General features: G+C 42.3%; 1 protein-coding gene across 25 annotated transcripts in view; it reads right to left on the minus strand.

Moving 5' to 3' along the window:
- The window catches only part of ANK2 (ankyrin 2), a 190,793-nt gene that overhangs the window by 19,923 nt on the left and 148,872 nt on the right, over positions 1-21,998 (minus strand). For all 25 annotated transcript variants that reach the window (XM_041396874.1, XM_041396867.1, XM_041396871.1 and 22 more), the window contains 10 exons: positions 20,529-20,753; positions 17,687-17,841; positions 16,716-16,927; positions 15,674-15,878; positions 14,912-15,008; positions 12,459-12,687; positions 11,027-11,152; positions 10,102-10,224; positions 9,290-9,319; positions 7,349-7,370 (listed from right to left, as the gene is read on the minus strand). In XM_041396874.1, the coding sequence (XP_041252808.1) occupies positions 7,349-7,370; positions 9,290-9,319; positions 10,102-10,224; positions 11,027-11,152; positions 12,459-12,687; positions 14,912-15,008; positions 15,674-15,878; positions 16,716-16,927; positions 17,687-17,841; positions 20,529-20,753 (1,424 nt within the window). The remainder of the gene's footprint in view (positions 1-7,348; positions 7,371-9,289; positions 9,320-10,101; positions 10,225-11,026; positions 11,153-12,458; positions 12,688-14,911; positions 15,009-15,673; positions 15,879-16,715; positions 16,928-17,686; positions 17,842-20,528; positions 20,754-21,998) is intronic.

Consider the following 21,998-nt stretch of genomic DNA (forward strand, 5'->3'; position numbering starts at 1 on the left):
GGGAAGAGTCTGGGGACTCCTCACCCTGTTCAGAACTAACCAATCGAGTGACTTTGGAAAAATCTAATTCATCTTCCACCGCACACTGCTCGGGAGAGATGGGGCAAGGCACCTGACTGCTATCAACCGTGTCAGTCTCCATTCTGGAGAGGGGCTCAGCTTCAGAGGCAGCAATTTCTTTCTTTGGTGATTTTGAAGAAGCTGAAATACCCATTTTAATTGGAATTCTGGATTTAAGATCTGCTTTTGCAGTGCCTGCACTGGCACCTTCACCCATTTCTTCAGATCCATCATTAGACTCAGGAGATGGGGGTGAATATCTCAATGCATCTTGTTCTTGTATATCTGACTCCTCTGACTCTGACGGTGCAAATGGGTCCACTGATTCCTTCAGCTTTGAAGATTCTGCCTCTGCTGCTTCTTTCACTTCTTCACATAAAGAAACTTCTTCCTGAGGCTCCTGGCCCACTTGGAAGAAGTGAAAGCTTTCATCTGGGTAGTTCCTTTTGGTCATGTCAATTGCTCCACTTCTAGTCATCTCAAACAACTTGCCTTCCTGAAAAAGAAAAGGATTTTGTTCACTGAGTGGTGTCCCTTCTTCAGTGGGTGTCCTGGCCGGTGTTGTGTCAGGGGTAGTGCCTTGGGATCGCCTGTCTACCATCAACCCAAATATCTTCTGTTCCTCTTCTTTCACCCGAGCTTCAAAAGCTTCATCATCTTCACGTATTTCACTCCACATGTCAGAATCCACATCGGTTCTTGTGATGACGACCTGACCCACCAATTTCTCTGTTTCCTGTCTCATATCCTCAAGGGCAGATTCAGATAATTTTGTTGATTCTGAGGTCGGAGACCCTTGTGATATTGTCTGAAATCCATCCTCTGGTTTGGGCTCTATTTCCATGTACACTTCCTCTGAAGAGCAATATTCACTGCCCGTGTCTCTACTAAGTAGAGCTTCACCAGTCTGATCTTTCCCTTCTGCAATAGAATAGGTTTCCCTAGATAGCAGACTTCTACCAGATCCTACCTCACTTTCAGAGTCAATGAAGAAATGTCCAGAAGACACATTTTCGTAAGGGCTCACTATATACGGAGCACTACCGTCAGTGGCATCTGCTGCACAGCTGTCGAGTTCCCCTGTGTCAGTGGTTAGGGATGAATACTCTGGTAAGGGCTCCTCAGCATGAGCAGCCCTGTGAGATCTCTCACAACCTGTATCTGCTTTTCCTGAATCCCTTGCCAAAGCAGAATGGTCAATGGTGTCACCTTCGGCCAGTTTGCTGTCGTGTGGGACAGAGTACTCGGTGGTACCGTGTCCATGAGAAAGACCATCTGCCTCTTCTGACACAGCTCCCATCGAAATGAGATCGCTGCCTGGTAACAGGGCCGCGGGTTTGACACCTTTTTCAGTAGCCTCACACTGCCCCATTGTTAGTGAAGACTCAGCATGAACCTCTTTTTGAGAACTGTCACCAACAGAGTGACAGGGAGTACATCCAGATCGTGTGATCGGAGCATCGGGACCGACCATCTCACAGTCACCTGTACCATCACAACATTTTGATTCTGCACTTTCTGCTGACGCACAACCATCGGAGGGACAAGTGCCCATGGAAGGCTTACAGCTGTGCCCAAGGATATGCAGCTCCTCTTTGTCACCTTTGCCTGGTGCTTTAACCTCACCTATCCCGACAGAGCATGGCTGGGAATCAATGGGTTGGAAACCCGCTTCGTCAGGGCTAGAACTGGAGTCAATACTAGATGGTAACGGTGAGGGTGGCTGCACTCGGATCACAGGCTCCATTAAGAGGCCTGAGTCAGCTTCTTTTTTGAGCCGAGTCAGCTCCGGCTCACTTTCGGAAGAGGAAGAACTCTTTCTAGATTCAGCAGCAGGTGTCACCACCATGGGTATGCCTTTTTCTACTACAGTAGCTGGCTCCGATGCTTCAGCCTCCCGTGAGGCTTCTGAATTGGCAACCACAGAAGATTCATCTTGCTTACAACTCCTTTTATAATCTCTCTTCTGTTTTGCTTCTTGTTCCAATTCATCAAACATTTTGATTTTGGTCACCATTTTAAACATCTCTTCTTCAGGGGTGAATCTCTTCTTTGGTTCACTTTCCGAATCGTCCTCTGGTTCTTCATTGACTTCAGGGATGGTGGCTGACTTTGGTATGTCTGCCATTTTAGGTGTGATTTCGTAGCTAATTTCTTCCGAACTAGGAGTTTCGGGGGAAATGGGGCTTTTCCCCGAACTCTCCATGAGGGATGTTTGCTCTAGACTGTCATCATCAGCACTTCCCTCAGGGTCACGGAGAATCCTGGAACGCACCGATGCCAGCTCTGGACAGGCTTCTGCTTTGCTATGAACAGACGGAAGAGGACCCTGCCCCAAAATACAAGCCTTCACTGTTGGTTCTACGGGGCTGCTTTCCAGGGAATCGCGGCAGGGGGACTCTTTCATAGGACTGGGCTCCAAAGAGTCGGGTGTTTTGTGTGATGAGTTATCTTCTAGCACTGGGCTTGCTTCCAGGGAGTCTTTATGACTTATAGTCAAAGAGTCATCTGCAACTGGGCTAAAGCCCTCACTATCATGGCTAGCAAGTGCAAGTTCCAATTTCTGGGGACTTCTAACTGTAAGACGGCGTTCACAGGCTACATCTTTTTCTTTCTCTAAAGCAGTGTCATGTGTTTCAGAAGACTTAGTGAAATGTGCAGTGGTTCTGGATTCTTTATCCCTGCTAATATCTTTCACAATGGAAGCTGAGCTACTTTCTTTAAGTTTATCAGCCTCTTCTTCAGAGGCTGGAGGTACACGCTCTTCTGATAAATGGTCAGAATGAGACTCACTAGTCGCGGTAACAGCATCTAGCTGCCTCTCAGTAATACCTTTTGCATCTTCCTTTGAGGAGAGTTCCTTCGTTGAACATGTTTCTGCTGTTGTGTGTACTTGAGCCGCTCCTTTAGCGTCTTCAATTTGCCCATCAGTTTTCTTTGGTGAGAATGAAAGGCTTTCTGGGCTTGTTTCGGGAGTCTCTGCCAGACCCTCATGCTTGTAACTTTCCTCCGAGCTGATCTGAGGGGTCCCGTCAAGTAGGCTGCCTGGAGAGTCAGCCACACCTTCGTGTTTAAGGCTCTCTGAGCTCCCATCAAGAGCAGCACTTTGCAGAGAAAGAGCAGGAAGGAATCCATCCTTCCCATACTCTGTGGGAAAAGCAGCACCAAAAGGACTGGTCAGTACTTGCTCCAAGTTAACCTCTCCCTCCTCTGTCACTGAGAGGTGTCGGAACTGTTGGTATTTGTCATTATCCTCCAGTTCTTCTTTAATGACATCAGAAAAGTCTGTTGAGGTTTTCCTGTCAGGGCTGATCTGGAAGTCAAGATCTCCCTGATCATCAGAAGTCCTGCTCTTCCCAGCCGCCGTTTCTTTGGCACTTTCAGCAGCCATTACTGGAGGGAGAGGTTGGGTTGGCTTTTTGCTGCTCTGTTCTTTTGCTTGATCTTTGCCACTAGCTTTTTTGGCAGTTTCGATGGTGGAAATCTGAGCTTTCCCTTTCTTTGATTGTGGCTCTTTCTCTGCTTTTGACACCATGCTTGGTTTGTCCTTCTGTTTGTCTGTCTTGAGGTTTGACACTCGCTTCGTTTCACTCTGCAAAGGAATTGTTTTCTTGCGGGGAGTTTCCTTCTCAGGGGCCTGTTGTTTCTGCTTGACAGATTTGTGTTCAAAGAGTCCGGAAATATTCTTGGACGGGTCTTGCCCTGACTGGAAGGCTTTCATTAGTTCCCGAACAGACATGGTCTCTTCCAGTCTCTCTGTCTTAGAAGAAGGTGAGACGGGCGGCTGGGCTTTGTGTGCCACGGGCTTTTTGACTTGCGCTGGTTTTTTAGGCGCCTTTTCGGCAGGGCCTTCTTTGGCCTGAACTCTGACGGGCAGTTTTGACCGTACTTTTTGCTCATCTTCCACTCGTTTCTGAAGAGCTTTCACTTTATCTTTTATTGACCCAATGGGAGTTTCCTCGATAACAGGGGACACAGCTTTAGGCTCTGGAGCACCTGTCACCTTTAGGCCAGGCTCCCCAGCCGGTGCCTCGTCTGCAGTGAGCTTAGGCAGTCTCAGTTTCTCTCCGCTGCTGTGCACCTTGCCCTCCTTTGGCTTTGGTTTTTCTCGTAGTTTTGCCCTAAGGGGCTTTTTAACTTCTGAGGCTGCCTTCTGTTGCTCCTGCGAGCTTGATTTCCCAGTTTTTGGAGATTCTTTTCCTTTTTTTTCAGAATCCCTGCTTACTGCTACAGCTTTGATTTTCTCTTCTACTACCTCCTCTTGTAAGGCCTGTGGCTGTCCCTCATGAGGAGAAACGTGTGTTTTTAAATCCTCTGCACCTGTCACGTCTGGCTCCCCTTTTTTTGTTGTCCCTTTGTCTACCCTGACTTCTACGCGGCTCGGCTCTGTGACTTCTGATGGAGCATTTCTCCTGGCCTCTTCAATTTCTTCATCGCTGACAATGATCCATTCTTCTTCTAAGGGTTCTTGTCTGGAAAGGGACTTCTGCAAAACATGTTCTTCTCTGGTGTAGGATCCGCCTCTCAGAATTTCATTTACTTTTTCTAAGTCCTCTTTCACTCTTTCAACTATTTCAAAAGGTTCTCCTGGCTCTTCTTCAGCGGACTTTTCAAGATCTTTCACCTTAATGGAGCCTGATTTATCAGAAGGGTCACTTGTCAGGATGGCAGTCATTTTGATCAGATCTTGTTTCATCTCAGAAACTTCAGACAACAGGTCTGGACTGGCTAGTACAGGGACTTCGTTAACCAGATGGCTTTTCAGGACAGATGTTTCTGTAGATTCTGTCTCGTCATCTTTGATGCGAATGAAAAACATTGAAAGTAAAATGGAAATCAAAAATAGAGATTGGAAAATGTAATCAGGACTGAAAATGACAGTCTTTGACTGTAGTGGTAGGAAGGTCAACAAAATGGGCCGGGAATGGTGGATCCACAAGATCTGAGGGTACAAGAGCAAAGCAAAGCTAACGGGGGATGGGAAAAAAACCAACTGAAAAGGAAAATGGCAGGAAATAACTTGCTTCACTTTATCTCTAGAGCACAACCACACATACAGTATCAAAGCTGGAACAAACCAAACCAGGACACCACTAAAAAAAACCCAAAACAACAACAACAAAATTTCAAATCAAAACCAGAAGAAACACAGTGAAGTTACACAAAGAGAGGCATCTCAAGATTGTTCAGATGTTACAGATCAATGTTCAAATAAAAAGAAAAACAAGAAAAAAGGGGGAAAGCATTAGAACTGATTGAAAGTCGATTTCCTCTAAGAGAAAGCCAGTGTTAGCAAACTGTCAGAATAACATTGGGTTAGCAGTTTTGTTTTTCTTAATGACCAAAATAAAAAGCAAAAAGTAATTCTGCAGTAATCTAAAATATGATCAAATATGTAGAGATCTGAATCAGCTGCAAACCGGCATTTCATCTAAGGGGATTTCACACCTACACAATGAAACAAACAGGCTTTTGTTTTAAGAGGCATGGTCCTTTCCTTGGAACATCCTCATTGACAACTAATGAACTGACTGAGGAAAGAGAAGACAGAGAAGAAAAGGAGAGATAATAAGAAAAAACTGTGAATCAACTTAGAAGTGATTTCAGAGTTTTAAAAAATGTAATGTATGGCAACCCAAAGTCACAGACAGTCACACTAGACACATACGTACAATTCATGTAAGGCAAGTTATTTCCATGCAAAGCAAAGGTGTTGCAAATGCTGCTGGGTATGTAGCTTCAGTTAAAAACAAGAGCTCTAAAAGTTATTAATATAAATTAAAGGTACATGAAAATACTGTAAACATACTGTGGTGAAATATTTGTCTAATCTGGCAATCAGTATACAGGAAGGTGGCTGCAGATAATTCCCATTATGCCATAACTGCCTGCTGGTAATATTTCATTTCAGCAAGGACTAGCAGAAAATGGATATTGAACAGAACAAAACACTGGAGAACTGAAGCAAGTTACAAACAGAACACAATGCTTAGGAATCACAGATGGACATTTTCCCTTTAAAGGCAGCATGTCACATGGAACTGCACATTTCAGCACCCCAGTGAAAATCAAAGAACTAATGCAAATAAGGAGACTTTAAGCAACACATAATGAGCTGCTTTTATTTGTAAAAAACATCCATTTTGCTATGCTGTTCTCCTGAGTGTAACGAATGCTAATATTTGTGCTGTTCATTAATTAGAGGCAGATTGCTGCAGGGTATTGTGGTGCTGAAAATGTGGTCCTTTGGTGCTGCTGCTTTACAATGAACCGTCTGGTGCATGCTGAAATGCCAGCCAGTAATTTTGTAAATTTGCAATATGTGCTTTCATAAATATCAAATGTATGGCTCTTCCACTGGCCAATAATCGAGTTAATCAGCCTGAAGCAAAGCAACTCCAGTGGGAAATAAATAGGAAGTGCTCTCCAGACAGTGTGTGGCTGGAGCAGGAACACTCACTGGGGCTCTCTGGGGCCCTGGCAGAGCAGGCAGTGAGGAAGCGGCAGGAAGACATTGCATTTTAACTGCAGAGGAGGCAAGGCATCACACTCCAAACTGGACACAAGGCAGATGTCCTGCTTTTCCTGGACAGATCCAAGAAATGGCTGCATTTGGAAGCAGCTCTCATTAGAGACACCTCTGTGTGTGCAGATTCACTTGATTTGCCCCTCTCATAAGGGAGACGTTTGCGAGCCCCTCGCCCGTGGTCTGTCATGGTCACAGCCTGATTGTGCGTGTACAGAGGGTGTTTGTGCTGTGCCAAGCTGCCAGGCCAGATTTCCAGCCATATTTCACCACAGTAAAGGGTGGGGCAAGGGAGGGAGGGTTAAACAGGCTGATTCCTTTGGACAGTATCACTTTTTGGCATGGTTGTATTCCATGAGATTAACCAAATAGATTGGAGTGCTCATTATTAGGTTTTCATTAAAAGTGATACTGTCATCTGTCTCAAATATGAGGCAAGAAGCTGTGTCAACAAATGGAGAAAACAAAAAAATGGAGGGATGAGCATTCATACAAGCAAAATAGCAATAGCAGGTTCACTAGGGATGTCAAAGGAAAGTAAAGGCTTAGATGAACGGTTTTTAACTGTATTACTTGTTAATTTACATGTTAATTGAATTGGATAGCTGCTGAGATATTAAATTGGTTTTTATTAAGTTTTTAAAGTATTGATGTTATTAGCAATAGCAGTTAAAACTTAGCTCTCTTTCATGCTTATCTTTACTCTTAACATCTCTCATACAAATTGCATTATAACATTCTCAAGAAAAAAAAAAATCTTACTTTTTTCTGAAGTTATATCAACCTGGAAGAGGAAAAAAGCAGGAGATTTAAAACTTCAAATATAATTGCTGTACAGAAGCCACAGGTGAAATGCTAGTTGTATGGAGACACATTAAATGGAACCAAGGATGCATTTAAAATAATAGTAGAAGCATGGCTTAATTTATTTAGGGTCTCTAATACCAGGAAAATGGTTACTTCACTATAGTTATGGTCAACAGTAGATGCAAAATGTTGCAGTGTATTTTCTTTAAATGCTCTTAGTAAGTGTAGAGGACCTAAACTTTTGCATTTCCAGGTGTTTGGTTGCATGGCTCTTAATTTATTTCCTCTTGTCTAAAGCAAAACAGTCCAGCATGGTTACGTGAAGGCATATGGTCCATCTGGAAGGCAACCAGGAGGTTTCATGCTTTGTGATTCCTTGGGCACATCCATTCTGAGAGCACGAACTGCATTTTTGCCTCTGTGCTCAGTGATGATGAAATGCAGGTGCACCAGTGATGGCAGAACTGCCCAAGGCAGGACACGGGGCTGGATGCCATTAATAGCTATTGATACTTGAAATGGGAGCCGAGATGGCCCTCACAGACCCCCTTTTTGATTTTTCAGTTATTTGGGTACAGATCATAAAAAGCATACAATTTTACTGTTATTCAAAAGAAAACACAGTCCTTGTCAAAAAAGAATTGAACAAAACACAATCTCAGGCCGTGAAATTTCAAGAAGAAAATTTTTGAGGTAGCTTTGTAATTTAAGTTTATTTCAGTTCTGCTAGCATTTGCCCGCACCAGCACATGTTGTTTAAATTTGGCTATGGAAAAATATGCACATTTAGAAGTAGCATTAAAGCTTTAATTTCCTATACAAATTTGTGGTAGGGGTAGGACAACCGTGAAGAATGCAAATCAGCTGTGCAGTACTGCTGGTACAAGATACCGTGCATGGTAAAGCCCCCAAGGTTTTAGTGAGTGCTGAAAAGGTTTACATAGTTCAAACTACTCTTTATAAAGATAAATGCAATATGCTGCCTCAGTCAAGATGTTAGGAATCCTTTCCATGAGCTGATGCTGAACAGAAGGAAATCCCTGGCCACACGTGCATGTTCATACATGCCTGGCAATCCTTTAGGCTCACATAATTACATCTCACAGCCAGCAGTGTGTGTAACAGATCCGTAATAGCCTGAATTCCTCTGATGCACACATTGCCCTACATTGCCTACCCTGCACCTGCATGTCCCGGCCTCCCTCACTTTCAGTTCTTCCAGATCAGTCCAGATTTATGTCAGCATACAGATTAATGTTATTAACACATAAAAGTTTAAAATGCTTATAGCAATCAATGAGCTTGTCTTTTTGTGCTTTAGTTTCCTACACAAAAATAGAAGTCCTATTCACCATAGGAGTGGTAAACATTTTTGTAATGATAACAGAAAACTGCAAGCCTTGCCACAGACCTGCTGAATCTGTTGTGCAGTGCATGGGAAAGATGTCCATCATCTTTGGGGAGCTGGCTATTCTCTCAGTGTTTCCAACAGCTGAACATCATCAAAATGTGAGGACGCTTTTCTAACGTTACTCATTCGTGTAGGGGCCAGAGCTTAAGTAACATCCCTGAGTGCCAGACCGGGGCTGGGAGCTCCAGAGGGAGCTGATACAATTTAGTTAGTGCTAAAGATGAAAATTCTAAACCTTTCACTTGCTACTTCTGGGTTAACACTGATTCTGTACTGGATGTCTGTCATCCAGCTCAGTAAACTGTAGCATCCAGTCTACTGGGTGTTATAAATGGAGAAGACTGGGGAAGTTCAACTCTGTCTATTCCCAAAGTGAGTCTGTGCAAGGCCCTCTTTGCTGAGCTAAGGATCAGTTCTGAGTTGTGTCTGTTAGTTGTGTTTGAGCAACATGTGTAGGCAAGAACATGCTGATTTAGCAACGTTACCTCTTCTGGTTCTGGATCTGAATCTGATTCCTTTTGGTCCCAAAGTGCCATGCAAAAAGAGAAGGGGGAAACAGAGCAGGCAAAAGGCAAATTTTTTTTAGGAAAGAGTAGGAAAAAGTGACTTCCCACAACATTTAACAGAAAAGAAGAAAACGCAGCACATTTCTGCAGTTGATTTCTTATGACAAAAAGCAGCAAAACTGAACTGTCAATTAAAACACAAAAGGCTACAGAACCGAGCAAAATACAAACTGAATAGTTAGATGTTCTTATTTGTACCAAAACTTTAAACATAGACATGCTTTTTCACCCATAAATTAACATATATAACACTTAAAATATTCAAGAACTATTACCATTGAGAGTCACAAATATGTTGAGATGCTCTGTTTTAAAATTATCCTAAAATGCTATAATAAAGATTTACTATATTCTAAAAATCCTGAGAAGAAAATGACGATCATTTTGGGCAAACACATCTCTAAAAGACATGCAGCTTCTAATCTGACCAGGAAAGAAAAAAACCCTTTGTGTTTTCAGAGAATAAACATAAACTGACACTTTCTAAGGAAACAAGAGTTTACTCTCTGAGGGCACTCAAACTCATCTCTTCTGAGTCCTCAGGAAATACCTGATGATGTCTTCAAACACTGGCATTAGGAGCACCAAACTCGAGACACCAAAAGCCCTTGCATGGAATTTTTTCCTCTTTCAAACCCCTGCCCACAAATCTTTAACCCTGTTTGGCCCTCCTCCTCATTTCCTGTTGTATGATAATGCTGATGCCTACAGCTGGTATAATTTCACAGTACCTTTGTGTAAATGGGTAAAGTGATGTTTAAATTACATATGGCTTGATGAACGAGGCCTCTGGTAGATTTTGGCTCCTTCATGAACGATAATCGTCCGCAGGGCTCTTGAGTGCTATCTCGGACCTGGCACAGTGAAAATACACACATTTAACCCGCTGCTCTGCTGTGTGACCTACTTGTGTCTCTCAAAAACTATCCAGCAGGAGGGACCAGATGGGGAGAAAAGTCCACCTTGGCAAAAATAATGTGTCTTCACTTTTTCCCCCTGCTGTTTGTAAATGTACGTACGGATGTATTTCTGTATTTGATATATGTTGAATGTTGTTGGTGAAAAATTCAGCAGGGGGGAAAATCTGCAAAGCCAAAGGAAGGCAGTGGCACAGCTAAAGTTGTAAATTAAAACAAGCTCATAAAATATTGTTGTAAGGAGGGAGAAAGTTTCAAATTTGTCTAGCAGCACACAGCAAATATAACACAATGACCATGTGGGTTGATTTTCTCCACTTACTGGAAGTTTCCATTCATAAATCATTTCTCTAAGAGTGTTATTTATACAATGGTAATAGTTTCCTCCTTTGTAGTGGGAATTTCCAGGTAGAAGGAAAAGTTTGTGGAAGAGGTTTCCAGTGCTCTCTAATCTCCCTCTTAGAAGAGGTGGTGGTGGTGGCTTGGTGACAGCAGCCCTTCTGACCACAGTGGGTTAACACGTTACTTAATTTGAGAGGAATGAAGGGGTTTTACTTTGGCTTTTATTTTACAAATTTTCCTACTCATAAAAAAAAGTTTTTTAAATGGAATAGTACAGGAATAAAATTAGGTTCCAGTTGGGAATTTATATAAATTAAGTAGTTTGGCTTTCCTTCATTCACAAAAAATATGGTGAAGTGATAACTTGAAATATCAAAAAAGGAGCCAGCAACATTACCTTAACAAACAGAGGAAGTCTATTTTCTTTGAAGGCAAAGAAACTGAATATATGATGCTGCCCACTCTTTGTGAGTGGCACCAGATTGCCAAAGCAGTCAACGTAGATGGGTTTTCCTTCTAACACCTGTTGCAAAGGAAAAAAAGCAAAACATCAATTAATCCTTATGAGGTGATTAGGATTGCTTCCTAAGGATAGCTCTGCAACAGTACAAATCAGTTTCTGGAATTGTTAAGACTTGCCAGCATTTACAAGATTTGTTACGCACAGTGACCTAAAATGCGTGGAAACATTTCAGAGTATTAAATTCCAAAGAGACTAAATTGCTAATTTAGTAAAAATAGTGCAGTACTTTAAATACAGCAGTACATTGCTCAGTGTCATAAATCCGGGCAAACTCTTAAATCTAGATTTTAATTTTGATTTTCGATTGACTCCAATTTTAGCATAGTTTGCTAACCTCATCACCACAGTCAAAGAAATATTCTCTTCAGCCATCAGAACTCAGTGTGGGCCTACTGAGTCCTCCTGTTTATTTCAGCTGGATCTGTAGAGGCTGAGAGCTTTTGAAAGGCAGGCCTCAGATAAATACCCCTCTGAAATCTCTCTATAATGGCACCACTTGTATCTTCAGATTGCTGCTGTTATGGCCCCTCCACATGTCTGAGTATCAGATCAGCAGTTTGGGAAATGTTCCATTCAAACTGCAAATCCATTTGTGGCTCATCCTTACTTTCCAAAAATTCAGCCTTGTCATTCAGTTTGATAAGCCCCTATTTTATCTTGCTGATCTGCACAAGAGATGCCTGTCAGAGCCTCAAGAACAGCAAGGACAATTCTTTTAAAGTGGGATTCTCACAGAAAAGAAACAGAACTAAGCAGAATGTGCCACGTAAGTTAAAGCACCTTCAATTTGTCATCCCTTCTAGGGAAGCTGACAGAGCCAGAAAAACTGCATTTAGCAGGCAGTTTGCTGAATTCCACATAGGAAAGCTTTTGCCTGCTCAGCAACTGATTTAATGTAATTTTATTTTTGTAAAACAGAATATTAATCAAACCTGCTATTTGAACTTCTTGGTATGTGAACGTGCTGACAAACTGTGACCCCTGCCAGCTGCCTTTCTGGTTAGTGATGTGCATTTATGGGGTTGCTGGAAGCCAGGATTTAGCCATCAATTTTGGCTCTGACCCTCTCCCTCTAGCCCTGTGGGCTGAGCTCTCAGTTGCCCTCTGGGAATAGGGTTTCCTCACTACTTTTTCCTTACACCTGACACCAGTCCAAGTTTCCATCTTATCATGGCTGTTGACACTGCATCGTGACAGTACTTGTAGACAGATTATTTTTCAGTTCTTGTGGCAGAGGGAAGGTGGAAAATACTAGTTTAAAAGCAGACACTAGAAAATAGAGAAAACTTAAAGTCTTGCACACTACCTCTACGTCCCTGCTTCTGGCAACTTCAGCAAAGTTTTCTTGTTGTTCTAGAGTTTTATCCACCTTGTCATCTGTCATGCAGAAACATCTTAACCGTGCTTCAATGGGATCATGAGATTTGGCAAACACCACAAATTTGGCCATGTAGGGGACACAGATAATTTCTCTGTACACTTGGGAAGCAAAAGTAACAGATTCTTGTGTCTGACGACAGTCTATCAACCAAAACCTGTAAAAGAAAATGAAGAGTTGTGCCATCAGCAGAGAAGGATTTAAGAAAGGAAATTCTGTGTTTTGCCATCCTGGCAGCATTACCTGGAAACCAGAGCAATGGGAGATAAGTCAGAGGAGCAGAAAAATCATTATCACTTTTGGGTTTTGTCTCCCACTCAACTTAAAGGAAAGAGCAGTCAATTCCTTACATACAACAGCAAAACCTGAGGTCTTTAGGTGAACATAAATGACTTTGTCCACTGTGCAAATCTGCATGCAAAATCAGAAATTATTCCTATGTGAATTTAGTCACCAAGCATTTTCCAAGGAATAACACGTCCTGCCTTCTTTCCCAGCTACCACTTGAGTTTCTCTGGAGCTGATGCCATTTCTTTCCAACAAAATCCACTGTGTGGGTGGAAGGCTCAAGTTTCCCAGCTGGCGGATGAAGGCGGAAGTCAGGAGAGGTCAGAGGCAGCTCAAAAGCTGCTCTGATCTATAGGGATGCTATTCCTCAGGGTGGATTACATGGCTACATGATAACCCCAAAGCACACCTTTGGAGTGTGGCTGCTCTGCACTTACTCATCTGCAGCTGAAGAACAGCAAATTCCATGCTGTGCTCATCTTAAGAATGTTTAACAAACGTGCTGCTCAAAGCCCCAGGCTGCTGACTTCTGCAAGAGGGAAGGCATGTGTGCTACAGAAAGGCTCTGCACACTGATCCTTTCCTTTTCCTGCGTGGGAGAACTATGCTGTGCTGGACTGCAACTGGAGAGGCCACATCCTCTGAGAAACCACCAGATGCCTCAGTGATTTGCTGTCAACCACCAGGGGCTAAAAAGCCCCAACAGATATTAAGTCTTTTAAAATCTACAGCTCAGGAAATGGAAAACAAACACTGTCACCAAGTCTTCAGTGTAATTCATATGGCAAGTATATATCTCTTTCCCAAGCTCATCTTGGACAGAATTAGTTTTATGAATGGTAAAATTGTTGTCCATCATTAATGCTTAACTAGACATTTAAAAATTACTGTGACTAGCAAAGAGTCAGAAATTAGATGGAAAATCCCTTTTTTAAACTGTACCAGCATTTCAAATCCTGTTTGGGGCAAAGTAGGTAGTGGAACATTCATTTAGATTAAAAAGAAGAGGCAGAACCCATTAAAATCTCTCCATGGGACCCTGCCTGTATCACAGATCATTAGCAATAGTAATCAATTTTCACATCATCATCAGAATTAAGAAAGAGTTACTACAAATAAGAACTGTAGGACCATAAAGTGTCACCCTCATTCTGGCTATCTCGTGTGGTCCCCTGCTGCTGGGGACTTGACAGTTTTTGGGATTTGTTCCTCTCAAACTCTGTGTCTTGTTTCCAAGGTGGTTCCTAAATTAGCCTTTAAGTGCTGCCTTTGCACAGACCTCTGCAGCAGCACCGAGCTGAATGCACTGTCAGATCCCCCTCTCGTGGCCACTGCTGCTGCAGTGCAATCTTCAGCTACACCAAACTGAAACGTGCATCAGCAAAGCAGCAGCAGGAAAACAGCCTGTTCTGAACTGAGAAAGGATAAAAATCTCACACTTTATGTCACCTCATGTTAATCTGGACGTTGGACTGCAAGAGCTGATCTCATTTCAACACTGGATACTCTTTCAATAAATAACAAACCGAATTAACAGCAATAACTGCCCCAGATACTGAATGTTTGTGCTGAATTTCATGGGCAAGTTATCCATGATTTTTTAAACTGTTTGCTGAAGTACAGAGCCTAGATGAAATACTTTCCAGGTCACAGATTGCATCTCCTGTTACAGAGGAGGAGATTTTTGGGCATTTCTGTGATATGCATCATGGACACAAATTAAAATCCATACATGAATTCATATATACTACTCTTTTTTTTTAAATGAAAATCTGTTTTCAGTAAGAGAGCAGTTAAATCTCCTCACAAGAACAGGTGTATGGAAGAGATGCTTCTAGACCCCAGTTTGGCACACCTGGAGTCGGTTTCTGCCTGACTTCTCAGTTTGGGATATTCCATAAGTAATACCTCTTACAAGATGTATAGTGAGGTACCCAAATAAAGGATTTCTGTTTCCATGGAAATTTGAATAATAATCAATATCTCTGTTCATTCTACTCTCCAAACTAAAATCATTTAACAGAAATATTTGTGGAACAAAGGCATGTGTTTGATAGTATTCCTGTAAAAGTGCAGTTTGGCTGTGTAGGTACCTGGCAGACACATTTGTCGTGAAGGAAACACATTCATTAACAAATGTCAGTGGTGTTGTCCCAGTGATGTCTTCCCATTGGGCAGGGGTGGTTCCTCCTGAAATGATAGAGGTTTAAAAATAAAATCAAAACCAGTAAGTCTGCAACTTTTTTACTTCTAAGGAATTATTTACAGTTTTTAGTTGCTATGAAACAAGTAATAAACCCAGGTATAATTTCTCCTCGGGTCTACGGTATTCCACTGATGCTAGTAGGACTGGATGGGCTTATCCTGAAAATACCAAGTACCCAAATGCTTCTTAAGTGATGTAGCACAGGATTAAATGAATTAATTAAATTAAACACTTGCAGCTCATTTCTGTCTTAAGGGAGACTGAAGGAGATGCTAATCACTTTGGAGCCATGGCGAGTCAAGGGTTTAACTCCAGTATTTATTCCTAATTATACTGCAACAGTAAGTGTGTGGAACGCTTACTCTGCCAGGCAGAGGTATGTTGGTTCTCAGGAAACAAACTGTAAGGAAAAGGCAAAAAAACCACCAAACCCCAAGCCTGTGATTATATTACACATCTCTTGTTAGTGCAAACAACAACTGTTGTTTCTGGTATAAAGGAATTGTTTGGAAAGCAGCTTATTTTCACAGCTTCTAGCCCAGTCAGGTTCCCATCCAGCTTTCCCTGGGTGTAATCAGTTCAGCCTTTCCAGCCACAGGGACTGACAGTTTCAGGAAGCACAAGGAGAGCTCCAGGACTGGCATCCTACCTGTTATGCTGCATAGTAACCTTAGAGTGGGCGTGTCGCCTCCGTAGCCGTTCATGAGCCCGTCGCTGGAGGCCTTGGGCACGGGAATCGTCATCGTGATGGGCTTGTGGAATTTCCTTCTCCTGGGCTCCAGAGTGACTATGGGACTGAAGGTAGCCTTGTTGCCCAAAATCTTCTTTGTGAGTTCAGTGTGCATAGGTTGAGCCTTTCCACAGCAACGGGAAATAACAGAGCAGTTACTTGAAAACAGTTTAATGATGTGTAAAGAGCTGGATCTGTGTATTGCCCACAAACCCCTTAACTTTTCAAATAGCACAATTTCCCATGAAAATCTGCAGATAGAAGAATTGATTGTCAGCGAGAAGGGGAGACATCACTTTTTTAACTTTCCCATGCCTGCCTCTTCTTCCTATCTCCTTTCTTGTTGCTTATCAGATTTTTACAGCATTAATTTAAATTCACTTAACCAGTACCAAATGATAACCTGGTTACTTTTTTCCCCTGAGAACAAACTTGGGCTGCTTTACAGTGCTATTCAGCTAGTGCCAGGAGATTTAAACAACCACAATTTCCTGGACAATGTAAATGATGGATGCATGCAGCAGCAGGATAGGATGGAGACAGAGGAAAGACTTCCCTCTCTGTGGGAAATGAATTGTTATGTTGGTCCATTCACACTGAAAATCTGTACATTTAATAATAGTTTAGCATGTTTAATTATATACAGCACTTTGTACTTCTCTGATGCCTTTCATAAGAAGTATTTAGGAAATTCTATGACCTACACTAATAGCAGCATCATCACCAAAATTTCTTCCCAAAGTTATACAGACAGTTAATAGACAACACTCTGAACTGACTGGAAAACCCAATGCTTTACCACTTGCTTTGACTTTTGTATGGATTTTTTTCTTTTATTACATTTACTAGAAGTGTTGCAGAGAACATACAACACGACAAGTTGGATATGCTGGTTGCCCATTCAAAAAAGGTGATTTGTCACCAAAAATAAAACCAAAACTCTGTGAATGCTTCACCGTACCTGGAGGCCAACGCGAATTCGCTTGGTGAGCGCTCCTTCTGGGAAGACTGCCTGCACCTGTGGGACCACGGTGCTGCTCAGCACCCCTCCCTCGGGCCCGATGAGGTTGCTGTCCTGCTTGATCCGGGACACCACCGCGAAGTACTGAGGGAAATCCCGGGTGATGATGCGGCAGATGCGCTTCTTCTCGAGCTCCTCTGGAGTGTCAAGCACTGAGGGCAGAAGAGGGGATGGAGTTTCATAGAAACAGTATAGCCACCTTCAAAACGCTCTCAAGCTTTTCACATTTTGTGCAACTTACACAAAGTGTTCTGTCTAGAAATAACGGGAAAAGGAAACACACCCCTGTGTTCAGCTAAACCAGAGCAATCCAGAAAGAACAGGCAGACAGATTACGCCATGAACTGAAGGCACTGGCAACACCTCAAAATCAGCAGCCAAACAAGCAAAGGGATTGGTTCCAGCCCCTTGTCTCTCACTGATTTACAATGTCCTGAACTAGCATCAATGAAACAAGACTTCAAAACACCATCAAAATATGAGTTCACTTTTAATGCTGTGAGTTGTCTTGTTTACTTTGGGATTTGTGAGGTTTTTTGAAAAAAAACCCAACAAATGAATAACAACTTTTGCAGCTCCTAGACAGCCCGAGGCCATTCTGTTCTCTCAGAAAGCAAGAGTACCCATGACTGACATTTCCTCCCACACATGGAGCTGCTCCGAAAGGATCAGTATGATAATTGACTTGTTTTGGAGAGCTGTTTGCTATGGAAGCTTTTTGTTTAACACTACGAGAGGGAACAGGAGAAAACACAAGTCTGGAGTCTATTGTCAGCTTCATGAAGGGAGACATCCTGCCCCGCTGCTTCAGCAGCCCATGCAAAGGAGGTGAACACCATGGTAAAAGCTGCTACAGCCAGGGTACAGAAGGAACACGGGAGCAGGGTAAGAAACCGAGTGCCACTGGATACCTTCATCCATCCCATTCAGGATTTCGTTCAGTTCATCCTCAGTGTATTCACAGAAATGCTCCTTCCAGCTGTCCCCGTTCTCGCTGCGCAGGATCACCAGCTCTCTCTCCTTGCCACGCAGGGCAGCAAAATGGGGAATCTCCACAATCACGGGCCTGGCACAGCAACACAGCGCATTAAAGGCACACGGGAGAGAGGAAGAAACAGGATTAACAGCAACTCTATTCAGTCTGCTACAAAGTGACCTGGAATTCTACCTATTTGGCTGGAATAGTTTGGCATAATCCTAAACTAGGAGGTCACTAACACAGACTAGATTGTTACAGGGACCCAATAAGTGCTGAAGGACAGATGAAAAAGTGCATTCACCTCTTTCCACAGTGTGAATGAGATTTGGTAAGGTAATAGTGCTTATCTGGAAATTTGGTGATTGTTTTTGCAAATCCATCAAAAACTCATGCTCATTTTATTTCTCACTACTGTCTGGGTTAACCTGTGCAACTTCATTTCAAAGAGAATCTACTGTAAGGTATAGGAATAGTGGGACAAATTCTGATCTCACTTATACTAGTGCAAATCAGAATAATTTCATTGCAATCCGGAGGCAATTGTGTCCTGTGCCAATTTCACTTTGTAATTCTATATATTCCAATGAATTTATTCCTGATTTACACCCTGGGAGAGATACAGGAAGTCTGAGGGGATTGATTGGGTTACTACTGCAGTATAAGAGAGAAGAATTTGCCTTGTTGCCTTGAAAGTCAACATCAGCACCAGCATATGCACTCATATATATATACACACACATATACAACACATATGTGTACATATAATATATCTGTATTGAGATATACATATACATACATACTCTTAGAAATAAGAGAGAAGATATAAAGATATTAGTAGATACACTTCTCTAATTAGAGGACTCACACAGGTTACCAGGTATGAAGTAAATGCCATGTGCTCTATCACACTAGTAGTATCCAACATACAACTTACTGACTGATCAGTCCTTGATACAAAAAAAGAGTTTAAAATTTACAGTAGATTCTTTTTTTTTTTTTTTTTTTTTTTTTTTTTTTTTGTGGTCCCAATCCAGGTTGCTTTGCTACAGACATCAAGCACAGAACTAGGAAGATTTCATGCCAAAACAAAAATGAAGGCCACAGTACTTGAAGAAAAAGATACAAACATACCACCAAAACAAAACCACAAACCACAAAGGTTGAAAAATGGTCCACTAAGGGTTAAGTGTACAAAGTTTCAAATGATAGAAAGGGACAATATCATGGGCATAATGACATAAAAAAATCATATTGCAGAAGGAGGAGAAGAATGGGGAGGTCAGCATCCATCAATTTGTTTCAAGTCTCTCCTACCCAAGGAATTTGGTCCCAGGAGGCCCCAGCTGAAGGATTCGGCTGACCAAGCTTTCTCCCTCATTAAGTGGGGGAGGAGCCGTAGGCAGATGAAGTTTACTGAGTACATCCAAAGCAGCAGTGAAAGAAAGAACATAAATAAACTTTATGTATTTTTTGTGCCAGAATGCCAGTGCCACTGTCTGGTCCACAGAGTGGAATTAGGCTGTACACTGAATAAGGTTCCGTCCTAGCCACGACAATTTGGTGACCCAAATCAGAAAATCAGATTTGTTAATTTAGGATCTTTTCTTTCTTGGGGGTTTTGGCCATGTACTCAAGGGAGCAGGATCTGGACCTTAGAATGCACCCCTGCAAACAGTACAGTGATTTCCTGATCTCACTGCCAGCACAACGCCTTGGAAAACTCTTCCAGGAAGGGCACAAAGGTCTGAGAATGAATAAACTACACTATATGCCTGTCTTGCAGGGGAGCCACTCTCATCAGATAGGAAAACCATTAAAAAAGAATGGGAGACATACTTCAAATCCATTTTGTGACAAAGATAATGGGAAGACTGAATGTGACAGCACAGTATTTCTTCCGCTCTTTACATTTCTTTCTCCTTCTTTTCAGAAATGACCAAGATGTGAAAAGAATAAGTGGTAGCACTAACAAAGATGGTGACTCTGATGACTGCCTGTTATAAATGGATTTTAAAGCAACTGAGTTGTTTCCAAATGGATTTAAACTATTGGTGTTTCCAGCCACTTTTTTACAGTTTCTGAATGAAGTTTCTTACTGCATTGGAAGGGGTTCCTTCAATCATCCACTTTGGGATGTCACAGTTGATACGGAGAATAGCTGGTAAAACTAATTTTCAAAAGTGCAGATAACTGCTGCTTTCAGCTGAATATTGCTAAAATGAGCTCAGCAGCAGACACAAATCTGATCTTTCTATGGGCTTTGCAGGACAGGAAGAAAGAAATGGCCAAGAAAATCCAGAGTTGTCCTACTGTTTAATTTAGCAATTTCAACCCCAGAAAAATCAACAGCACTGTGCTTCCCAGATAGACCAAATATGCGATACCACAACCCAAGACTCTAAAAGAAGCTTCTGTACCTTGTGTTGTGTAGGTAGCAGGCTTCACATTTGGGGGTTAGATCAGCGCAGTGCTATTAATTTTTTAATATAGCATGAGCTGCCTTTTCTGGCTGCACAAGTCATTTCCCACTCTAATATCACAACACCGAGCAACAATTATACCCAAGGAAGCACATTAACCACAGCGCTGATGTTTGAAACACCCGTGTTGAACAAAAAGTGTGAAAGCTTCGCGACTCGTTCCCCGACAGCTGCACTGCTTGCCACCGCACGCTACAGAAATCCTTCCCAGTTCAAGTTTGCCAAAGGAACCATTTCAGTGCAAACACAGGAACAGGCTGAAGGTTTCCCTTCGGGCCGCGCGGCCCCCCTTACCCAAGGAACTGAGCCCCAGAGGGTCCCACTTCGATGAGGCGGCTGGCCAGCCCTTCTCCCTCCACCATGGGCGGCATGGTGGCCAGCCTGTGGCGCTTCACCAGGCGGCACGTCACGCGCGTCGGCGCCGTGCACTTGCGCGGGGGGATGATGATGCGCAGCCCGTTGTGCCGGCAGCCCCGCATGGCGCCGCCGCGAGCGTCCACCATGAAACTCACCAGGAAGCTGCAAAATCAGGGCAGACAGTGAGATCCAGAGCACGCCACCAGCTCCCTCGGTTACGTTCCACATACGTACAAACGACGTATGTAAACGGAGCTCTTGCTCAAGAGGTACAATGAGAAAAAGCCTTTCTCCCACGTGAAGCACCAAATCATGCTGAGTTCATTATTAATTAAACTGGCAACTGCTACCCAATAGTTCTTCACAGAAAGTCTCATGTCACAGGGCTGCTGTTGGTAAAATACCAGCAGACACTAATAAATGTGAACACGTGTACCTGCTGCAAAGTGCAAATATCACTACTCTGTACCTGCAAGAAGCTGTATTTAAAGCTGGCACTCTTTAAGTACTTCACAAGCAAATACATCTTATTGAAAAAAATTATTTATGATTCATAAATATAAAGCCAATTCTGATGGAATGGCTCAGGTTTTTTAGGTGTTGGTTTTTGGTTTTTCTTTTTTTGTTAGATTCTCAATATAATTTTTCAGTTAAAAAATTTTATAAACTATAATTTCTTAGAAAAATGGGTCTGGATATTAAAAAAATAATCAAATTTCATTCTGGAATGCATGAATACAATTCATGCTCCATCAGTGGGATTATCACCTATTTATATTAAAAACTCCAGCATGTTGTCATGGTTTGAAGGCAAATTTGTGGTTTGGTCAGATGAGAAGAGCTAGAGTCACTATATAAAAGGTTTATTTATGGATTTTGTGTTTTCTGTTACCTTGCACAGCAAGGGATACCTTGCACATACAATGGGAAAACTTATTGATGCAGAAAGCCATCTACAGGGAGCTTACTTCTAGCACGAGGTAAATAATTGATTCTTTTTTCTTTAAAAGGGAGAAAAACATTTCATTTTGTTTGGAACTTCTCTTGTGCTGAATTTTTTGTAGTTCCACATATACCAACAGATCAATTTTGACAAACTGGGGACATTCTTGGGAAAGGTATAGAACTACTTCCAATTTTTCTTTCTTTTTTTTTTTTACTGTTTGATTACAGGATCATGCCTGATGTGGGATGGTAATGCCAGGTTGCTGAAAGTGAAAATAAGAGTAGATGAGACAGAACGGTGTCAGGCCTACTTCTAGCCACTAATATAGAACCAGCACAATGGGGAGTCGCAGAAATGCTACTGAAGGACCTGCAATAGAGAAAAGCCCTTATAACAGGAGTAACAAATACAGGGATTTTTCCACTGCCCCCTTGACCGTTCTGTGCAACAAACATTGCATC

The sequence above is a fragment of the Onychostruthus taczanowskii genome, unplaced genomic scaffold, assembly GCF_017590055.1.
Source record: "Onychostruthus taczanowskii isolate IOZ18803 unplaced genomic scaffold, ASM1759005v1 scaffold131, whole genome shotgun sequence".
In the NCBI taxonomy this organism is placed as follows: domain Eukaryota; kingdom Metazoa; phylum Chordata; class Aves; order Passeriformes; family Passeridae; genus Onychostruthus; species Onychostruthus taczanowskii.